Raw genomic sequence first — 24,065 nt, forward strand, 5'->3', positions numbered from 1 at the left:
GAAAGAGTGGCTTCATCAATAGTGCCCTACCCATAATGTCACTTGCCCCTCAGGGAAAATCTGCTTGTCAGGCCTTAAGAAAAGAGAAAATATCTAACAGCTCATGAAGACTGTATTTAAAAGTAGGAATGCTTATTTAATTTATCTGGTTTGATTTTAGTCTGACGACAGGCACATGAATGAATTTGATTCTTCTGATGTATGCAATATGTTAATGCACTAAAACTTTGGGATCTGTCATTAAATGGGAGCATTGTGCAGTAATAGTACTGCTGCTAACTGAAACAACCACAGAAACAGTAAACAGTGCTCATATTTAATGCCATAAATATTAAAAGATGTGTCAAAGCTATATTTTATAACACAAATAAATCTTTCTGTAAACTGATCTTACATTCATTTATAGTTCATTGTTTTTCTTGCATAGAAGTAGTAAAAAATCCACTTCTGAGCTTTGGCAGACATCCAGGGGCATCTACCTGCACTGTTATGCTCTCTTGATCTTCAGTGTCTCTTGAGTAATTTCTCTCAAGTGCTTATGTACCACTTTGCATTTTCTCATAAATTATGAAAGGAAGTTTGATGATCAAGTTCAAGATTAAAATGTAACTTAATGATCTTGAAATAAAATACACCAAAACTTGAGGAGATTTTCCATTAAAAATGTCAGGTGGAAAGGCAAAAAAGGCTGGTCCAAAAACTTTCTTTTTTCAAAATCTTTCTTTAATATCTGAGAAGCAAACAAAACATTGTGTCATGGGTTCCAGAATGGAACACCAAAATTCCTTGCTTCATAAGGTCTTGGAATGGAAACTTATTCTGCTGGCTGAGGTTTTGCTACATAAAATTTTTAGAAATAGACAATGTCAGAAGAAAATGTTTTGATTTTAACAAGCAAAATATCTAAACTGACCACAAAAATTTTCCTTTTTTGCCCCCTCTTTAATAAATGGCTTTTGTGGCTAATATTTCTTTTTAAGAGCTGCTCTTTCATTCTTTTGTTGAATGATGGGCAAAACTGAAATCTGGATTTTTTCAAAAGATTAAAATCTGTTTCTTCTATCTCTGACTATGTAGAGGTCAGTGAAGCTGAGGAGCTTGATTAACTCTTCTTGTTTTCTTCTCTAGCTTTTTCTAGAGTGGTTTTGGCTTTCTTCTTTTAACTAAACTCTAACTTGTATTCTAGTGTTTGCTGGGAGATTCGTGTGGGTGCCATAGGATGAAGTGCCACAGCTCTCCACCCTTTATGAAGATGCCCTGCTCTGCTGAGGATGCTGTGTCAATTACAACTGTGTAATTCTTTGCATAGTGCCCAAAACAGTGATTAGTATTCATAGCAGAGCACAGAACACATGCTTCACTTACAATCCACTTACAACTCTGAGTAGGTAGAAGACTCCCTTGTGAATATTGTGATATCTGGTATATTTTAGCTTAATATGTCTTCAAAATGCTTGACCAAATGCAGTTCGTACATTGCAGATGAAACACCTTAAACTGCTTTTCTAATACACATGTATCAGCACTGCATAACTATATGCCCTCCACCCAATATACTTCAGTTATTTTGCCACATGGGCCCTTACTTTCCATTTCTGCAGCAAATGCCCTGCAGAAAACAGTGTAGGGATTCTCTGGATATGTGAGAGCCTTTGAGGAAAACCAGAAAGTTTCTCTTCTCCCTTCTTAAGGTTTACCAAAATGAATGTCATTTTAATACTCTAACTGTTTTAAAAAGACACTTGTGTTATATCTGGTGCCAGAGACACCAGCACCACAAGCCCTTGCGCAGCCTGAGACTGGGAGGAGGAACTCTGGGTCAGTTGTCTTCCCTCTAACAGCTACCTCTGTCCAGCAGGAGATTGGCTGCAATTTAGGGCTCTGAGGATTTTCAGATTTTCATTCCCTGAGGGAAACTGGTTAGCCTGCTGTGCTCAAAAGCTTTTCCCAAGTATATTTCTCTTCACCACAAACAGTGAAATTGCTCATCTTTTACCTCAGCAGAGAAAACACACCAGACAGGGTGTGTTTGGAGCTGTCAGACAGGGTCAGGAAGTTTGAGAATAAAACTAAATAAAGAAGTTGAAAAGTCAACATCCTAACACACTTGGAAAACACTTGATGGACCATAAAGGTATCAAGAGACCTGGAAGAACTCTCAGGAGACTTGGCAAGAGACTTGGCTGAGAGCTGCGTGTATGCAAACATGCCAGAACTGCGATGAGAGAAGCAATGAAAGAGAGTGAATTTATAAAAGGTGGCAGGGAGGGGGAAAGAGAAATTGAGAAAAAGACATGGAGCCATCTGGGGAGCTGGCAAATAGGCAGGAAAAGATTTCAAAAACAAGCGAAGAGGAACACCATTAGCAGTGATAATAAAACCACTTTCATAAACATCTGGGGGACTTTGAAGCAATTTGTGAACAGAGAAGAAACATTAGGGAAAATGCCACTAGGAAAAAAAAGTGGTAAGTCAGGTCAAATCATAACCATCAAATTTCATCATAACCAAGAAAAGTTAAATAAATAAAAAAGTGAAAAATCTTTGTGGTACGCAAGGAAATATGTCTGTAATGGAGCAACATGCTACAGGAATGGGCTATCATTTCAATGGCCTAAAAAAGTACTAGCATAATATTATTATTATAAATATTTATAGTACTGTTATAACTAATTTTATCATAATAACATTTTAAATTAAAATAATGATGACTATATATATGGTTTTGATAAATAACATAAGGATTTTACTGCTTGTGTATTACACTTTTTGACATACTATTACATTTCTTTTCAGATGCAAATGAGATCAGAATTCACCCTTCAAAATATTGGAAAATCCATACGGTCCCCATTCAATTCTAGATAAAGTCAGCACTATCTAGTCATATCACAATATAACAAATTATGTTTAGTCATTTTACTATTTGCAAGATTCAGTTTTCAACCACTATGATTTTTTACTGGGCCCAGTCCAATCTCCAAAGAACTGGAAATTCAATCCGTTAATTGAGTCTCCAGGGCTCACTTGGCATTCAGCACTGAAACACCCCTAGGTTACACATAAACCGTAGAGTTGTGCTATGTTGCCAGTAGCTTATTTGTTGAAATTCCTAACATAAATATTTCCACATTTTTTTTCAAAATCATAAAGTTACATTAGGTTTCATTTGTCTAATTTTTAATGTTGTAGTACTGAACCCATCAGACTAAAATCCGAGTTACAGAAAGTAGGAAACACACAAAATAAACTCACTAAAATGAAATTATTTATGCAAGGAGCTTAAAGTAGATAAAATGGGTGTAAATTTTCTTTTATAATTTTATTCCTATAATAGCATTTAATGCAGTGTTCAGCGGTGAGATTTGCAGTGTATACAAAACATGTTGCAAAACGAGTTGAAAAACAAGCTCCCAGCTCACACAAATAGTTTAAATGTAGTTTATCCTCAACAATTTACTGTTTTACTAGGGGTGTTTTACTGTTTTGTTGTTTCAGGATCACTTCTTTGCAACTTACCAAAACATAACTATCCTCAATGTACAAGTTCATGAAGAGCAAGCAAACAACAAGGATTCCTAAGAACGACACTGCTGATCGTTTCCGCAAGCATCTCATTTTATCAAAATATTTCAAGTTGTGTCTCGTGAAGAACTGCATACGGTAGTGTCACCTATGAATAAAACCACAGTATTACAAGACTGGTCCACCTGATAAGCATGACAACGACTAAACTTACCTTCAGATGTATCAAATCCCTTCAAACATACATAGACTGCACTTTCAGGCAGAATTAACTTCATTTAATCATTGTCATCTTAAGGAATGTTAACCATAAACTAAGCTTCCTTTTTTTTTTCTTGTGTCAGTAAAGAAAGACCATGCACCCACTGCCATACCCATTTTAATGTGGTCTTATGATGGATGTCACTGTGGCAGGAGTGCATCAACAGTTTAGTTTGCTATGCCTAAATGTCAGATCCCAACTTGGTGGCTAGAGATGATGCTGTGCATTGTTCCCCCATGTACCTGTGTCTCCTCCCAACAACAGGCCAGGTCAACTGGCAAGGAGGAAATTATTGCATGACTCAGTGTTTTTACCAATAGAAGAATTCTGTATGCTAAATACAGGTAAGGCACAAATAAGGTACCTTCCCTGAAGTCAAAAAGTACTCGCAAGACTGTATAATATCAATTAGAGTTTTTCCATCAAAGTACAGAGACCCAAGCTTAAGTGGAAGTATTATTTCCATCTTCGGAAGAAAGGTGGGTCTCCACCTCCACCAGACACATCTAAGCTGAGTATTGGGAAATCCTTACCAACCTGATTAGATAAATCAAATAAGGGTGGCACAGAGATCATGAAGCCCCTCAATATTTCTGGTCAAGATAAAGAAGGAGGACTGTCTAGTCATATTCTAATGTTGCATATTCATTTTAGTAATTTTACTCTGGAGAACAAGATGAACGCTGTTCTTGTCCACCAAATTGTAGCACTAACCAGTGTAGGACTGTATGTGTTTGAACAAGATTTGGCCCTAAATTAAAGATCTCACCTCCCAAACTCTGAGGGATTATGAACAAAACAGCAGACTATAAACTTATTATTTATGTATTATGTTCTTACTCATATTTTAATTATTTTCCATGGCAATTAATCATTTTTCAATTGAATTTAATGTATAGAAGTTATATACAACCAAAGACTTTAAAGCTAGTCTATGTGAAGAAGTAAAAAACACAATATGTACAATGGTTAAACCCTGCACTTAAATACCTTCATTTTTGAAAATGTTGAACATCTACACTGATACAAAATAGGACATATTAGGAGTTCCATAACTCATTTGTCATGTTATATAGAAAATTTTCTGTCCTAATAACAAAAAATCTACCAACCACAAAATCCAATGTATATTTGTTTTGCCAATCTGAATAACCACATTTAACAGTATAAAATATGAGTCCATTATACTCCAGAGAAGCAGGAGGTAAATATATCAAATATTTGTAATGCAATTAGTAATTGCAAGGAATCTATAGATTTGAAATGAACTGCAGTAAATGGAGGCTGGTTGTACACAGAATGCTTTTATATTCACTATGCTGAGAGTAAAACAAATTTACAGGCTGCATGAAGAAAAAAAGGAATCAGTAACAATATACATTTTTGTCTGTCTTTATTTAGGGTGGGCTGAACTACAAACACCTGATCATTCTGAAGCTGAAAACCCCAGTGCAGATATTTTTTTAAGTTACATCAAAGATTCCATTTTTCTTAATATCTAGGGACATGGAAAATAAACCTCAGGAAGGAGATGCTAGGGACATGAATCTCTAAACACTAAGCCTCCCTGCACCCCTGCAACTCCCTGTGACAGCACAGTTGTTGCTAGTTGTCTGTGGATCCAGCAGGCTGTTGTGGAAATGAAAGATTGACTCTGTTTTAGAAAAGACTGTGTTACACGTATGATTTGGGTTTCATTTTTCTTTCTTTTTTTTTTTTTTTTGTTCCCTTCTCCCCTGCCCCCTCCTTTCTTCTCACAGTACAATGACTGATTTTCAAACCACTACACTCTTTTAAAAACCAGTCAGAGGATTACTGGATGGTTTAAATACTGACACTTCTCATATTAGTGGCATTAACTATCCTTACTATTGAAAATGCAGTTAGTGTGGGTTAGAGTGCTTGCAGTCACTGTCAGCATATTACATTTCCCTTGGCTTTAAAAAAAACCAAAACCAAACCAAACCAAAACAAGACAAAAAAAAAACAAAAAACAAAACAAAAAAAAAAAAAAAAACCAAAACAAAACAAAAAACAAACCAAAAAAACCCCCAAGAACCAACAAAACTTGGAAATAAATAAATAAATAAATGTGGTTTTTTCAGTCACAGGATGAATGTCTCTGACATATTTGCTGGCTGGACTGTGGTGTTACACACATCCCCTATCTTTGCCCTGAGCCACCTCTCTGAAGTCCCCAGGCATGAGGAAGGGGCTTAGAACTATATTTCCTGGTCATACTGTATGAGATCGTTCCTATGCTGGGTTAGGAATAAATATAGAGGGAATTACATAGGTGAGGCTGGAGGAACTGTCATGACTAGAACTGATGTACAGAGAGAGGAGGGCACAGTACAGTCACCACAGAGAGAAGACCCCCATTGCTAGTGCTGGTGGCACACGAAGCCTTTACATCTCTGTTTGCACGTGGAAACATCTGGAAGCACAGCATCGTGCCAGGGCGGGTCTTTGTTCATCCGATCTCTTGGTAGGTCCATGCCAGGTAAAGGCAGGGAAGGGCAGGACGCCCCAAGGAGGGCGGGTCCCGCCGCGGAGGAGGCTGTGGCACCGCTGGTGACAACACCAGGTGGCAGCGCAGGCTCGCCCGTGCCAGCCCAGCCGGAGCTGGGCTGGAGGTGCTGCTTGACATCCTTACACCGTAAGCCCTTGGCTAAGAACGCGCCCAGGATCGTCCATGTGTACGTGCAGGATTCCTTACATCTTCCTACAGCTGCTTCCTCTGGCATCTCTGCATCCAGGGATTGCATTGTGGAACACCATACCAGTGAAATTTGCACAGAAAAATCTTACCTCTTTTTTTTTTGTTTGTTTTTGGTAATGTCATTCACCTTTTCAAAAATAGTCTCAGAATTTCCTGCAGTGAGACCTCTGATTTTCTTTAAGACCATTTGAGCAGAACATTCACCATTACTAAAAATCTTTGATATTGAAAAAAAGGTTCCAATTCATAATTCAATTCTGAAGGCACAGCTTTGCTTGAAGATTTTATGCCTTCATTATTCATGCATAATTAAGTAGCTATCAGAATGGTATAAATGCAATTTGTTTCATAAAGCTGGCATGAAGCAGTTAAACAAAATAATTAATAAACATGCATAAATTATAAATCTTTTCCTTTCTAGATCAGATGTGTGGTTTTTCTCAGTCTCTAGAGAGGGAACTTGTAAGATCACAGATCTCTATATGCATGTATGAGCTGCTATCAGACACACATGTGCAGTTTTACATGGTAATGTGAAATTATAATTTTTTTGACTTTTTAAAACAACACACAGTGAAGACGTGGTGAGCCAAAAAATGCAATGACATACTTTTACAGTGGTTAGATGCTGCTCTTTATAGGATCTACAAAGGTGTGAAATCTGCGTAAAAGGTCAAGAATTGATTTTCACATGACACCGCGAGGTTTTCTCTTGCAGAATTTGTGACACCCAGAAGAATTTTAACTTTTTTTAAAAAGAAAGTAAATCCCAAATGACCATCCAGAAAGACTGTTTTGAATAAGGCAAGTCCTTGAAACCAAGAATTGAAATGAAAATATTTAAATTTATGTCTATTACAATTTTAAAACAAATTTTAGTTTGGATTTCAATATGGGTATTCCCAAGAGGAAAAAATTACGTAAAGCAAGGGGGTTTTTTTTCTTTATTTTCCTTTTTTTCAGAGAAAAAGACTTTTTGCTATTCATAGAATAATTTTTCTAATTCATGTACACTCACTCTGGTAAACAATTTTATTATTGATCCATTCTAATTCTTCATCTCTTTCTGATAATACTAAGGATTTGTGCTTTGTCCTGCTTTTAGAGATTATCACTTATTTCCTTATATATTTCCTCCATAAACAGATACACAAAAAGGCTCTGTGGTGTTACTTTACCCTTAAGGTTACCTACACAAGTTAAGGACTTAGCCTTACCCCTCACCAGTACAGTTAATTTGTTTGTATCTACAGCTGTACAGGTGTGGAGCAACAAGGTCATCCTCGTATTATATTCTGGTCTGCTTGAGTGCTGCGCCCCAGCAGCTCAAAAAAAGTTGCTTATTTAGAGAGGCACTGGAGACTGTGAAAAACGGCAACTGAATTATTTTAATATTTTAATTTTTTAAAATGAGACGTGTAGATTTACCTGTCACTGTAGAGTCCATATTCCAGGAGGTGGAGCTGATCCACTGCCACATTTATTATATGAGATAATACAAAAATATCTTTGGATTAATAAAACTCTTGTGAATTTTATTGCAATCCCTGATTCGACAGAGACACTCAGAAGCAGGCAATTTATTCTTCAGTTTTGTGATATACCATTCTATCACTTACTGAACTGCTTTACTTGCAGTTCTTAATGCTTTTTCAATGTGTTTTTCATTTTTTTCTTTTTGGAAGGCTGCACACAATACCTCAAGAATTACATTCAGTTATCTTTATAAAGTCACAAAGGAAACACTTCTAAAAAAAAAGAAAGGGAAAAGCCCCAAAACAAATCAGATTTTTTTACATGGTTATTATTACATTTTGCATGTACCATGATTTTCTCTTGCAAGAATAACAAAAATAAACCCTAAATTGTGATATAGAATTGTGCTACAGAGGGTAGTGTACTAGAGCATTGTAATGGATAGGCTATTCCATGGGGCTCAGATAGACTCCCAGGCAGATTCACTGCCTTACTGAAAGCCTGACTGGACACATAAAATGTTTAAGGCTGACAGGAAGGATGTTCACTGCCACTGGCAGCAGAGGAATAAAAACTAGTTTAAAGGAAAGGAAAGTTTAACTCAGAATGAGGCTAACAAATCCAGAGGAGCTCAGGTTTTAAACTAATCATAAGTATATTGTGGGGCTACACATGCTTAAATAAATGGTTTAAAGATGATTATATCATCTGAAACCTGGGTTCTAGATGCAGAACCCAGTAGATTAGTAGGCAGATTACTCAAAAGTGACACTGAAGAAAGGATGGGCTAAAGAAGTAGGTTTTAGAAAAGACTTTGAAAGGTATAATTATCCTTGATCCACAGAAAGTGAGACATTATTTCAAACACTAATGTAGCATTAGATATATAATGTAGCATACAGATATATACAGACCCCAACAGTTTTGGAAAAGGGATCAGAGTTTCGGAGGAAATCGATGATTCAGATGAGGCAAGTTACTGAACAATGCAGAAAAGCAAAGAGCCTAAATTCAAAGCAGATGTTGGTGGATGAAGTGTCTTTCCAGTCTGACAGCTTCAGACTGATATAAAATGGAGTCAAAAACTCTGGCTGTAACATTCTGAGCAAAATGTAATTCATTTCTTCTGGCATGGAAGAGCCAAGTCTAATCAAGGGGAAGAGATGACTAAGAAGTATGAAGTTGCATTGACTTAGGTGATAAAATACTATCTAATCCATCATTGGATGGATGGCTGTATACCACTGGATTTATTTTATCAAGTAAGTTGTAGTGTAAAATATGAGTTTTAGAAAAACTATATAGACAGTGAGTTAATGGCATGTGGAAAAAGCCTGGAAGATAAGAAAAACATAACAAAGAAACCTGAAATAACCCTGAATTTCTGCTCCACAGAGACAAAGCAGAGAGTCAAATAAAACAGCATTGTCATGAAGAGAGAAGGAACAGGTAACTGTGATATCCAGGGAGAGTGAGATTAGAAGCTTTTAGAGATACAGGAGTGGGGTATAAGTCTGCATCAGAAATACAGGGAGAAATCCTGCGCATTGAAAATAGCACTGGACATCATTCAGAGAAGAGAATTTTTAGAAAGGTGAGGATAGACATTGTTACATATCCATTGACTCATCAATTAATGAAAGGAGTACATGGACGCAGGCATTGATAAATTCAACAGAAGATAAAAACTTTAATGAATAGCTCTCACACAGTACATTTATACAGTATGAGAGTACTGGGATTATGGGAAGCTACAGGCTATCAGATAAACTAAATTCCTTGAATCTATTAGGAACCAGCAAGAATAAACTAGAGGGATAGTACCTTCACACCCTCCTCCTGGTGTGAAGATACTTCAGCTCTAGGTCCTTCACCCAAAGCACAGACTATACGAGCTAATGTCTCAACAACACTTCCTCGATGAGTTAACTTATACCTCAATGTCCCACAGCCTTCAAAGTTTGGAGCTGAGAGCTTGTCAAGTGCCATGGTCAACTCTGTTTTAATAGAATTGCACTGAGACAGAGACAAACATCTTTTGGGTACAAAAAAAAGAACAGAAATGTTTGACCAAAGCCAACTAATCTTGATGAAAAGAGTTTCACCTGATGAAAAGAGATTCTGATGAAATCAGTTCACGGTTTTCTCATCAGCACACTCTGCAGCCTCACAAAATAGAGAGGTGAGTGGCTTTTTCAGAGAATTGCAAAATCACAGAATGGTTGAGGCTGAAAGGACTTTTAGAAGTCATCTGCTCCACTCTCCATGTCTGTGTAGTGCCACCTGGAACCAGGTGCCCTCGGCAGTGTCCAGACAGCTTCTGAATATAGGCAAGGAGTGAGATCCACACATTCTCTGGGCAGCATGTGCCAGTGCTCATGATGTTCAGAGGGAACCTCCTGTGTTTCAATTTGTGCCCATTAACTCTGTCCTGTCACTGCTGCCTCTGTTTTCTATTATATATTCAGGTATTCACATACAGTGTAAGGTTCCCTCTGAGCCTCATCTTCTCCAGACTTAACTGTCCCAGCTGTCTCCTACAGCAAAGATGCTCCAGTCCCTTAAACATCCTTGGGGCCCTTCCTTGGACTCTGTTTGGCATGTCCATGTCTCTCCTTTAGTGAGGAGCCTGGAGCTGGGTACAACACTCTAGGAGTGGCCTCACCAGAGCCAAGTGCAGCACAACCCTTGACCTGCTGGCAGTGCTTTGTCTGAGGAGCCCAGGATACCTTTTACCTTTGTGTGAGTCAGCACAGGCAGGATGCAGGAACAAACATAAAACTTAACAAAATGCACAGAGTACACTTATTTTTGTTATTCCACCATCTGGGGATCCTCAAAACAGGACCCAGGCATATAAACAGAGCTGCAGGCGCTGTAGAGCTTGGTCCATGCTAGAGGGTCACTGATCCTGCTGGTTTTGCCTGGGTATCAGGGGTTTGCGCAGGCATAGTTTACCACTGTGCTTGATCTTTCTTGCAGCAGAGAATAAATCTCCAGAATGTTTGATAGGGTGTCTCTAAGCCTATCACAGGCCAATATTATCTAAACACAGATGTTCTGCTTGTCAAACACACAAGGCTAAGCAGCAATTAATATGATATACGTGTTTTTTGACACCCCAGCTGTAAGTCACTTGAGTGTATGTTTACAATACTCCTTGCTAATTTTCTGTTATTTCCCCACAGTCTTTGCTGCAATGGCACATTACTGGCTCTTCTTCAAATTCATGTCAGCAGTGGCTGCCAGGTCCTCTTCTGCTAAGCTGCTTTCCAGCTGGATGGTGCCCAGCATATATTGGTGTAAGGGGTTGTTATTGGTGCAGGATTTTGAACTTCTCCTTGTTGACGCCTGAAGTTTCTGTCAGCCCAATTCTCCAACATGTCAAGGTCCCTTTCAATTGTAGCACAACTCTGTGGCATATCAGCCACTCCTCCCAGTTTTGTGTCACCTACAATCATTTAGTTATTTGTAAACATGATGTGGAGCAAAAACCCTCAATTAAAAAAACCCAAAGAGCCTCCATGAATTTGCATATATGTGTGACTAATTTCAACCTATCATTTAATGTAACCTTAACCCTAAATCGGGACCTAGGCACTGAATTGTGACAATAATTCTCCATCCTTTTCTTACTTCTTAGTGTTTGTGGCTTGTAAGAAGGCAGCACCAGAGATAACCAGCCCTGAGAGATTTTATCTGATTGAGTGTCATTTTTTGTGAGAAGTATTCACTTCTGAGGAGATATCCTTGGTGTGGGATATAATGGACCTATGTCAAATATTGAAAGATGTTTCTACCTGGCATCCTTACATATTGCTTCACATAGTGATATAAATTTGGGGGACACTGCCAAGATCAAAAAGTAATTTAAGTAAGTTTTTTAATGGTAACTTCTAAATATTTTTATTACATTTTTTAAAATTAATTGCATGGTTGGGTCCTTTAACATCTACTTAGACTAGGTTTGACTTTTTCAGAAGAGGAAAAAAGTCCATTTGGAAAGTTGGCTAAATTTTAAGGGGCAACTGTCCAGCTCATGAGATTCTACCATATAATTGATATTTGCACAATAGCCATGTATTTGTGAAGGTCATGGTGCCCCTGGGAAGTAATTGGAAAATAAAATGCCAGGAATTTTTTTCACTGGCCATACTACTAATTTGTTTCTAAGACAAAAGTTTCATTAAGACTTTCCAATGACCACCAACTTTCTGGTCAATAAAATAATTCATTTTATATAAAATGCTTAGAAAACTATGGATAGGTGTGTGACCAAAAATTCTTCAGTAAATTTTGATGAATAACCATATATATGATGAAACAAGTTCTTTACAAAATGCTATATTTGTCTTTTCTTTTAATGTTTTGTGTTTTCATCTCTTGTCACATCCAAAACATATTTTTTTATTTTCAGCAGTAGCAGTTTATTTTCAGCAAAAGCAATCCAGTGTATGCACAAAATACATCCAAAATTTTTCATTTTCTGCTTTGATTCTGCAGTCAGAGTAACTAGCAGAAATCCAACTTAGATCTCTGAAACTGTTCATGAGTTCAAAACCCAGTAGTCTTGACTGCATTAGTTTAGTTTTTAGCAAGAAAGAACTAAAATTATTTTTGCTGTTGAGTGGACTGTGTTATTTATGGAATAGTCTGGCCTTGATCAATTACATTAATTGATGTTGACTGTGTAAGGAAGGAAGATTGTGGTATTTTCAGGGTCCCCCGTGGCAGGAAGGAAATGATAAATCTGACTCAGTGTTCTTAGAAGGCTAATTTATTATTTTATAATATCATATTATATTAAGAAATGCTATACTAAAACTATACTAAAGAATAAAGAAAAGATACTTACAGAAGGCTTAACAAGATACTAATGAAAAACTTGTGACTCGTCAGAGTCCCAACACAGCTGGACTGTGATTGGTCATTAAGTAAAAACAATTCACATGAAACCAGTCAAAGAACCACCTGTTGGATAAACAATCTCCAAACCACATTCCAAAGCAGCAAAACACAGGAGAAGCAAATGAGATAATAATTTTTTTCCTTTTTCTCTAAGGCTTCTCTGCTTCCCAGGAAACTAAATCCTGGTGAAAGGATTTTTCCAGAAAATATGACAGTGACAGAAGATGGTTTTAGAGGTACCTAAAATCTGCTGTTATCTTGTAGTCTAAGGCAATTTGATCATGGAAGCTAAGCAGGATCTGTAGTGGGAGGGGTAAATAGCTCTGTTACCAGTATCAGCACTGCTTTTGCCTTCTGAGTTAATATTAGTTTAGAGACCTTTTGAATAAATCCTTCAAAGAAGAGAGGCAGACCAGGTGCACTAGCAGCTTCCAATTGCAATGATGATGAATTCAACTTTAATCATCAGATTTCCCACAGACTTCATAAAAGTGGCTCTAGGCAGAGTGAAAAGAGCCCTTGGATGAATAGCTTCATGCCAAGCTAACAGGCATTTCAGATCCATGAAGCTGAGTAGCATGGGATCTCTGCAAGCACACCGACTTATCTAAAGCTGCTTTCAGTGAGCACGGCCGTGCTACCCTTTATCTCTGTGGCCTGTCAAGTAAAACTTTTTCCATTTGAGAAGGGAACATCTCTCCAAATCCTGTGCCTGTGGAAATCTCTGCTATCCAGTGAGCAGCTGAAGCCTGATTTCATTGAACTGACGCACCATTATTCAAAGGAATGGTGGAGAAGGAGAGGGTGTTGCTATCTCTATCTTGCAGCAAATTAGTTTCCCATTTTTCTAGAAGATGTTTAATTCATTTTACTTCTAGCTTCAATTTATGTTTTAGTAGCATTATGTTTGGTAGTATCTGTTAGGTTGTGCCAGTGATAATTTTGAAACCTTATTAAAAAACTTTCTCTCTTTCCTTTCTTGAAAACGAAACAAAGCAAAACTGAAGAAAAAAAATCAGCAAAATCGCTGGATGATATAGTCAACCTGTCAGGTGAGCCAAATAGGTGTTTTATCCTTACCACATGTCAAACCCGATGATCAATAAAGGCTTAAATTACTTTTCCTGCTATTCTACATTTCAGTTATTATAAAAAAACTCAAGCCATGGCAATAAAATACTGTTACTTACTGAGGTTTCTATTACAAAAAAATATTTTTTATTTCCTTATTTTTCCAAATAATTTGTTAAATAATCAAAGCCTAGTAGTGGAGGCTGAATAAATCTTTAACAAAAATATTTGATGTTTTTTTCTTGAGTGTTTTAAGGTAAACTTCCAATCCACTTTTCCTCTGAAGAAGCTATTAAACATTTTCCCACATTAGTGACTGAAGATCCTTTCATGTGTCTTAAACCATATCAATATATAAAAATAAGATTAATAAATAAACTAGTTATTTCAATTAAATTCAATACATGGACAGGAAGGGATTTCTCACTATATAGTCAAAAATAACGCCAATAAATCTAAATGTACACTTTCAACATCTGTTTTATCTCATTTTTACAATGCCAGCAGCTACAGTGTCATTTGAAAAGAAAACAGAATTTTAGTTTGAAGAAAAGAAAGTACTATAAAAGAGTTTCTCACTAAAAGAAATTACATTTCTTTGCAAGTAAAGTTCAAACAAGACCAACTGATAAGTTAAACTTTTATTTGGACCTGTGTACTAGGAGCAAAGTGTAGCATTTTTACTGAGAAGAAAAGCACCCAGAATGTCCACAGTATCTTAAATAAAGTTAATAAAAAAGAACAGAAATAAAATCTCCATGGCCAGTAAAAAAATAATTTCCTTTTTATTCTATATTTTACATCACTTCTTAGATTTGCCCCTTGTAGGTACACTAGCTCTGCTGTTTTTGAATAACTCCTGAAATGCAGAAATTAGTTTAATGGTGAGTCTTATGTAATGATGTGTTCCACTTTGCTCAAACTGGTTCCTTTAAAACACCAACCTTGCAATATCCTTCTGGATCACCCTTTGTAGAGGCTTCTCACCACCAGTGAGAGCTCAGGGAAAACAGAGATCTCAGGGAAAACAAAAGTCTAACTCAGCATTGGCAAGAAACACTGTTGTAAACGCTCATAAAGTCTCAGTACCCTATGTTTTTCTAATGAATTACAATGTAAATAGATTTAGAGAGCCTCAAAGAAAAGAAACATGGCATCTTTTCAAATAAGGCTTTCAGGAATGACTACCACAGAAGAACATGTAATAACCTTATTGACAGATGCACACTGATCCTGAGGTGATACTTTCAGGCCACTGCTCCGCTACTGACTGTTGGGTGATATGTCTATTGGATGTATGCCCCATTGTTTGAGAGCTCATTGGAGTTGTGCTTCATTGTTTTTTTAAAATGACATTTGCTTGGCCAAACACATACACCTAAGCTAGTCACACTTTGTCTCTGTTTGTAGCCAATGAAGAAAAATAGATTTAAACCGTGATGCATCTCACTAAAAGACTATTTTCTAAAATACATCAGATGAGTTGTGCCCCCAAAATGCCCATTTCCATTCACTGGAAACAAAAACAGTCTGAGATGTCATACTCCGTTATAGATGCACAAAGGGAGGAATACCTTTCATGTTCCCTTAGTAATTTCTTTTGCTTCCTTTTTAAGCACAGCACATAATCAATAAGCCACTGTCTCTATCTCCAAAACATGAAACTACAGCACAGACTTACATCTATCCTCAGAAATGTCTTAATTCTGCAATAACACAAGGCCACATTCTCCATCATCCCCATCTCTGGCACTATAGCTGGCACATCTTGTCTGCAGCAGACTGCTACAAGTTTCCCTCCAGGAAAAATCTCAAGTGTAGTTATCTATCCCAAGATAGTTCCCTTTGTGTATTTCACAAACCAGTTCTCTGACTTCAGGTATCAGACTCTGCAGTTTCCCCCCATGGCTTTACCCAGAACATTGTTTTGCTGCTTCTAGAGTTTCCAATGACTAGATTAATCACAGTACAGCACACAGTACACAGACTATTAGCTGTATGACTATTATCTGTATGCTATTAGGTATTAGGTACCTGATAGCTTTACTGCAGGATATATGAAAGTTGAAAGAGACACCCATTGAAGGGCTTAACAACCACAGTGGACCCATGCCCTAATTTGTGTTAATGGGGGAATTTATTTGAGGTGGAATGAGTTTTCTGAATGGCAGGACAATAAGTCAGAGAGCTGTTTCATTTCAGTGCATTATGGGGTGTTCTACCCATGTACTGGGTCTGGCTCAGATGGAGCTCCTCTTCCCACAGCAGCATTCACAATGCTGTTCTTTGCATTGGTAGCTAGAAAGGTGCTGATAATACACCAGTATTTTTTGGCTACTGCTGAGCAGTGCTGGCACAGTGCCAAGGCTGTCTCTCAACATTCAGTAGGATGGGGGTGAGCAAAATCCTGGGAAAGGACACAACTAGGCCAGCTGACCCAAGCTGATCAAAGGAATATTCTGTACCATGTGATATCAGCTCAGATATAAAAGGTAAGAGAAGGAGGAAGAAGGGGAACATTCATTATTTACAATGTTTGCCTTCTGGAACAAGTGATATGTTCCTGCATGCTGAAGCCCTGCTTTCTGGCTGCAAGCTGTACGAGAATATGCTTTTTAATGGAAACTCTAGAGACCATGGATGCATCTTCATCAACTGCAGGCACAATGTCCTTGGGAAAGAAATTATTCGCAGCATTGCTGATGATCAATATTTTTCAACTGTAAATATTTAGCAACTAAGTTTTATGACAGGATCTTCTGTGTATGGATTAGAGAAGTGGGACTAAACATATCTGCAAGTGCAGCCAAGCAGGCACAGAGTGACTTGCTGATTTGTATATTGGAAATATGTGATTCAGACATATAACTATAGTAAATTAGAGGAAAATGACTGAATTGACTGCAAGTGGAAAATCAGGCAGATATTTTGCTTCTTTTGTTTTAAGTTTACAGTTGTTAATTTTATATGAATCCTTAATGCAGATAATAAGCACAAGAAGAAAAATGAAGGGGAAAAGCCAAAAATTCTGGCTTAGTTGTCAATTTTCGATTGAAATAAATATGGTAGTAAGAGGGGTTCATGTACTAGAAAGTTTTTAGAATTCTTTGCTGGCAAAATTTCTGCATGTTTGTGCTTGAGGTATTTTTAATGCTTCACCATGAGTTTTGGAAGTAGACATGCCAAGAAGAGCTGTGAAGTTACATGGAAAATTATGTGATTGCTTCCCACTCTTCCTGGTGACTTCCAGAGCATGAAGCCAAAAGCCAGAATGCAGCTATGTTTTCAGGTGCCATCAGCTCTCAGTATGACATAGTATCTAATAGCCACTCAGGACGTATGCAGTGTATTTTTTAAACCTGGACTTAGGAAGCGAAGTAGAAGAATTTCAATGTTATTAAAATTTTTATACCAGTGAATGCTTAAGCTCTAATGATCATTGAGACTGAACTATAGAACTAACATTTTCTGCATCACTTCCTAATGCATCTGGACTGTAGATATCAGCCTAGGCTTTTAATGTTCTTTTGACTTCTGACTGTACAAATCCTATAACATCAACATGATATAACCTTGTAACATCATTAAGTGAAATAACATCTTTCTGTGACTCCACTGAGCTATGTCAATACATTACTTTAACATGATACTTGAAAAGTTGGTTTGTTGCCTAAAAGAAGTGTATTCCAGCAAGTTTGTGTGCAGTAAAGAGCCCAGTTATTTTTTTTAGTCTATCTACAGAAACAAAGATGATCAGAAATAAATTGCATATTATACATTACCTGCGTTTATCTTTTTATTTTGCATGAATAGTTCATGTTCTGTAACTCGGTAAGTACACAGTGATTTTTATTGCTTGTTGTTTCTGTTAAACTACCTGACAATGCAGTTTGTGTTTTAATACTGGCTTAGAGTGTGCAATGACTTGTAAAGAAGTCAAAAAAAAAAATATTTCATTAGATGAAATGTGTGCCATGGGAAGGCACGCCTTTCACTAGACCAGGCTACTCTGAGTTCCATGCAACCTGGTCTTGAACGTTTCCAGGGATGGGGCATCCACAGCTTCTCTGGCAACCTGTTCCAGTGCCTCACCAACCTCACAGTAAATAATTTCTTCCTAATATCTAATCTAAACCTGCCCTATTTAATTTTGACTCCATTTCCCCCAGTCCTGTCACTACATGCTCTCTCTTTAGAAGATTATTTGTAGGCTTTTTTAAGTTTATATAAGTTAAAAATATGGAAGCACACATGCATTAATAATTAATTAATTCAGCAGAAATATTGATAAAACATCAACTAGCAGATCACTTAGGCTGACTATTTGGCAATTATTCTCTTCCATGTAGTCAAGTTGAAATACATTATTCTTCCTTAAGTGGATACAGGAGAGAAAAAAAATGTTCTTTGCTGGAGAAAACTATATTTTTCAAAGAATTTCCACTTTTTAAAATTACTTGATTAAACAGACAATTCTTTCAGAGATTTTTACCTGACCTCTTTTTACTTTGAAATCTGTATATGTTGGCTTGTAAGCCTCCTTTTTGTATAGCACTTTATAAATGACTCCCTAGTTTTATAGAAGACAATGAGAAAAAAACCCCACAACCTAAGAAATGCTTAAGGATGTGAAACATTGTGGAAAATGAAGAGAAAATCTGCAGGTGATACGTGAGCTCAGTTTTCAGTTTGATGAAGTTCTATTGTATACATAAGCAGCAATTATGTCTCCCTTTACAAAAAGAGTTCTACATTCCTAAAAAGAATAACTGTTGATTTTGAATGAAAAGCAGAACATCTTTATTAGTGCATATGATTTCAACCAAGAAAAATGGCTCATGGGAGTTATTTTTCGATCATACTAGAACTGATATTTTAATTCAGGATTATTAGAATTAAAATATGCTTTACCCTTCTCTGTTATCTTGCAGTGCAGTTTAAAATTTTGATAGCTGTGAATCAGGGACTTGATCTTAGTATTTCAAAGGCAAGATCTAGACCACAAAGTAAATGATAAGAAATAAAGGGAGAAAAAAAAACATGAAATAGATTTAAGATGGAGGGAAGCAGAAAATGTGCTTTGATTAACTGAAAGGTTAATTACTGAAAGACTTCCTCCACATAGCATACTGTTAATTAGAAAGTCTGAGCAATGTGTGATTTAATTTAACACTATGCAAAAGGCCAACACAACATAGTAAACTTTTTGATTCTTCCTGTGTTTGTGAAACATATAACTTGGTGTTTCATTCTACTCTAGACTAAAAGAAAGCTTCTTTTCCTTTTTTCTTTATTTTAATAGATGAAAGGCAAGGTTAAAAAAATGAGACTTTGGTAGGGATGACACCAATTATATACCACGGATTAGTGTTCTTACCCACCACTGTCACCTTAACTCTGATCTGTTAAGCACATTGGACACAGGACAGAACTGTTTTGTGCAACAGGGTGTCTAGTCCCCTCAAGAGGAATATTAGGGTGTCTTCCAGAAAGCAGCAAGTCTTGAAACTTATATTCCTTTTCTAACATTTTGAGAAAAGTCTTCCTGTAAGAATGGAAAGTATACTGCTGAAAGTGTTCCACAACAATGGAACTTCCAGTAAAGTGCCAGACTGTCCTGCTTATGTCTCACCAGAAGCTCCTCATTCCTTATGACGTTTGGAAATACTCTAAGCAAACCATCAGCAGCACACATGTGAAGCTACTGACAATAAGCGAAATGTATGCGGAGCGGAGCCCAGGAACGTCATCAAATTTGGCATCTCCTGGGTGTACTTCAGGGACTGAAGGACTGTTGAATTCCTGATTTACAAGGAACTATAGAAATGGAAAGAATGGACACAATATTGGATAGTAAATTTGAGGGTGTCTGGGACAGGGATCATGAGATTTGAGTCCTCGTTGTGGGTGGATGTATACATTTAACAAGGAATTTTGATGGGAAAATTTTCTATAGGATAATCAAAAAAACAGACTAGGATTACCAATGTAGTAGCAGGCCTAGACAAGCCATAAACCCAAGAATTAATTATTATGTCACTGTCTCCCACACTTTGTGTGTATAGTCTCCCACACTTTGTGCTGTGAAGGCAGTACCTTGAAGCTGGTTGATAGTATTATGAGCAGAAACAGCAATGCTTTCAACCATTAGAAAATAATTCATCCTCTGGTTTTAGTCACCTAAGCATTAGTAATATAATCCATGCTGCTTACATAGGTACTCATTATAAAGTAATCAAATGTGTGCTAAGATAGCTGTTTCAGAAAGGTGCTCTGAATAGGTAAACTCTTTCCATTTACTCCACTTTTTCAAGAGTAAAATTAGGTAAGATGACTCCTGTCTTATGATATTACTATAGATTTTGAGAAGTCTAGAAATGTAGAGCCACTTTGTCCAAATTTTATTTGAAGCAGAGTGGTAGAATCCCATCACAGTAGTAAGCAAAGGAGAAATAACAAATGTGTGACAAGCAGCATGAGTCTAGTAGGAGGAAAAATGCAAATTCTTCCTATTGCTATACAATTAATTTTCCAAGGATGTAAAAATCCACATTGTCACAGACTAATAATTAGAGTCAGCTTATTGTCATTCAAGGACTTTTAGCATGACCTGTTCTTGTGTAATGACTTTTATTGTTCATTGTAGAGTCAGGATACCTATTTCCATTTATGCTGCTTTATGGATAATTCATTAAAATCTACCCAGCACAGGCTAATATTAATTTGAAAAAAATGTCTGCCTCTTCAGCCTTAGAGCTATTTCTATTTAACTAACCCATGTTAATAGCACTTAACTAAAGAAGAAATAACCCAAGAAATACAAGGCACTGTAACAAGGAAGATAAAAAGAAAATATCCCTCAACAAAAGAGAAGGTCCTCTCAATCCTCCATATTTCTGACACAAGTTTTGATACCATTTTGTTTAATGTAAACAAGCCCCAAACAGATAGATTAAAAAGAGTATTGGAAAGGAAGAGGGAATGATCACTTTCCATTCCTCTTCAATCCCCAAATAACAGAGCCTAGTCAAAAACTAGAGTTCTCTCAACAGCTTCTCCTGTAACACACATTGTACCCACCATGGCGACTACCTGGTTAAGCACCTTTTCCCTGTAGTGGCACAAGTTTAAAAAGGAAGCTATAATTTTCTTCCTCTATACTTCTATCCTTTCTTCTAGCTCCATATGATCAGTAGGATAGTGTCATAATTGGAGAAATCAAAGAAAATGGCATACTGGCAATCGGGTCTGCTTTTGACAACAAAACTACTAAAACATGTAAAAATTCTTAAATAAACTTGTAGCATTGAATAAAAAAATCAGATCCTTTTTCTGATCTGAAAAACCACATATATTTTGATCTGATCAGACATAATACTTTTTGCAGTGCATCATTTCTGTTGGAGTTAAAAAAGAGAAATAGGTTAGACTGAGAAAGATTTGCCAACAAGACAAACCTACAGTCACAGACATCTAATTCTCTAAGCTTTCATGATTAATATTTTATAGTCCTCACTGATCTGCCCAATCTTGAGGAAAAATGTGGCACAGCTAAAGAATTTATCTGTATCAAACGGGAGGTAAAATGCAAAGTACAACAGAGGTGTCACAGTAAAGTATTGAGTTTGCTCACTGTTAGCTGAAACACTGCATGGAGTTCTTTATTTGAGCAGCAGAAACAACATTAGCATACACAAGTATGATGGCATACCCACTAAGAGAAAAATATGATGAATGCTATTTTTAAGGGTTTTTTTTAAGTCCACCTAAGCATTTCATTTTATACAGTCTTTCTATAAAGTAACAACCATACCCTTTGCTGCAGATATCTGCAAGAAGTATCTCAAATTTAGCCCAACAACATTTTTTATTTATCAGCACTAGGAAAAAATATAAAAAGGAAATTATTCTTTTTCTGAACTCACTGATGAACCTCAATAAGACATCCAGGACCACCAACTCTGGTAAAGACATTTGAGGAGACCATAATACTCAAATAATTTTGTTAGTGAGTCAGTTTGCCTTAGTGAAATGTGAAAATATAAGAACAGACGGACTGCCCTGTACTCTGAAATAACTTTATCAGTTATGCTGAGATGCAGCAGGAACAACTCATTTGGCTATAGCAAAGAGGAAACAATGAATTAACACAGAAAAAGACACTGGTTATAATTCAATTAATACCTGCCAGTTACAAAAGGCTGTCCATGAATCACCATTTGGTGATAATGTAGTGATATATGAGGTTTAAAGACTGGCTGAAAAATCCCTAAGTTCCTTGTTTGTCCTGCCTAGACTGTGCTGTGTGACTCAGGTCATGAGGAGACAGCTATGCAATTTGCAAACAATCCAGAGTAAATATTGGTGCACCTCCTTGTCAGACTAAAATAAGCTATGAAAATGAGGCTCTGGTTTGTGATACACTTCTCTGTACTGTGTCAATTACACAAGAGAAGTGACCAGCTTCATCATTTTCCCTTCTAATCACAGGATGTTGGTGTAATATCGAGCAGATCCTGAAAATTGACAAGTCCAAAGACACTAACTCTCCAGGAAGGTTATCCTTGTATACAGCCCTTGTGACGGTGACTGTTTTATGGAGTCACAGCATTTCCACTTCCAAGACAGAAGTGCTGGTTGAGGGGGTGGTGGAGTTCATACAGGTCAATTCCTACATGGAATGGGGCTATAACCAACACTAGAAAAGGTAATCTCTGGCTTTGTCTAGCCAAAGCTTAAAAATCTCCAAGGACATTTCACAACCTTCTTAGTAACTTGTTGCAGTGCTGCCCTGCCCTACTAGTAGATTTTCTTGCCCTGGTGTCTAATATGAAACTCTCAGGATGTAATCTCTGACATTGGTAGGGAACTAAAGCTACAATTCCACTACCTAGTATTAAATATGAAAATCAAAGATGAAAAAAAAGTCATAAAAGAACTTACAGCATTTCATTTGTGCCACCAGATGCAGGAGCTGAAAACTTCAGTGCAAAGTCATCTCACAACAGCTCACAAGAAAGACATGAAAACTCTCCTAGTAGAATGCCTTACCATTTGGAGATCCAAGTGAGAAACTGAAAGACAAGAAATGAAAAGACATTTTTCAAATCTCACCAACTTTATTAGGAACAACTATGATAATTACTACCAGTGTAGATCAATGGGAAAGTTATTCTATTATCTATACAACAATTAAAATGCAGATGGTATTCAGTCATCTATATTTTAGAATCTGACAGTGAGTGTTACCAATTTTCAAGTAAACCCACATCCTCATAGCACACCCTCAACAGTAGTTCAAAATTCATATCCGGGAAGAAATAAGAAGTGCAAAGGGGAAGATAAAAGGAAGGCAAATCACAGCTTGAAGTGTGTTATCTCTTAAAATGCCTTATCTGAATGAATATAGCCAACTGAAAGTCTGCCTGTGAATCTCCAATGAACCAGTAATGTCTTCATCAAAAGTAAATCAGATTGCCCTAATTCCTAAAGCATTATTGAACAACTGTGAGAAGGGGAGAGTGCTACAATAAGTGGCATATTAGGAACATGAGAACTTATTTCTGATTGTCCCAGCAGCTGTTCTACAAACTGCAGAGAAGCTGCTTTTAAAAGGATATCTAGGGAAGGGAAGGGAAGGGAAGGGAAGGGAAGGGAAGGGAAGGGAAGGGAAGGGAAGGGAAGGACATTGGTTCCGGAGCCAACAGATCTAGCTACAGGTGATTAAAGAACACAGATTAAAGAATACAGATTAAAGAACCTTTGGCAAACTGTTATCCCTTAACCTTGGACAATTTAACAACATACAGTTTCCTACTCATTAAGACCGCTATAATTCTGCTGCTGAAATGAAATGAAACAAGAAATTTTTATCCTGTGCTGAAATGAGAAATTACAGTCTCACTTAAAATTATAGTTTTATAACTTCCCTGTGTTAGAATGAAAACAGCATAGGGATGCAGTACCAAGATAAATGATTCAGCTTGTCCTTTGCCATTAAATCCTTAGTGATGTTACCAGTTAAATACAAAATCTGAGTAGACAGGTAGATTGCTTCTGTGATTCCTACACATACTAAAGCACACCATGGTCTTCAGAACA

General features: G+C 37.0%; 1 protein-coding gene across 1 annotated transcript in view; it reads right to left on the reverse strand.

The window, feature by feature from the left end:
• MGAT4C (MGAT4 family member C) overlaps positions 1-24,065 on the reverse strand; it is a 123,549-nt gene that overhangs the window by 4,391 nt on the left and 95,093 nt on the right. The window contains exons 2-3 of the mRNA XM_005421581.2: positions 22,908-23,038; positions 3,520-3,673 (exon numbers count right to left, since the gene is read on the reverse strand). Of these exons, the coding sequence (XP_005421638.1) occupies positions 3,520-3,660 (141 nt within the window). The 5' untranslated portion in view covers positions 3,661-3,673; positions 22,908-23,038. The remainder of the gene's footprint in view (positions 1-3,519; positions 3,674-22,907; positions 23,039-24,065) is intronic.

The sequence above is a fragment of the Geospiza fortis genome, unplaced genomic scaffold (assembly GCF_000277835.1).
Source record: "Geospiza fortis unplaced genomic scaffold, GeoFor_1.0 scaffold186, whole genome shotgun sequence".
NCBI classification, from domain to species: domain Eukaryota; kingdom Metazoa; phylum Chordata; class Aves; order Passeriformes; family Thraupidae; genus Geospiza; species Geospiza fortis.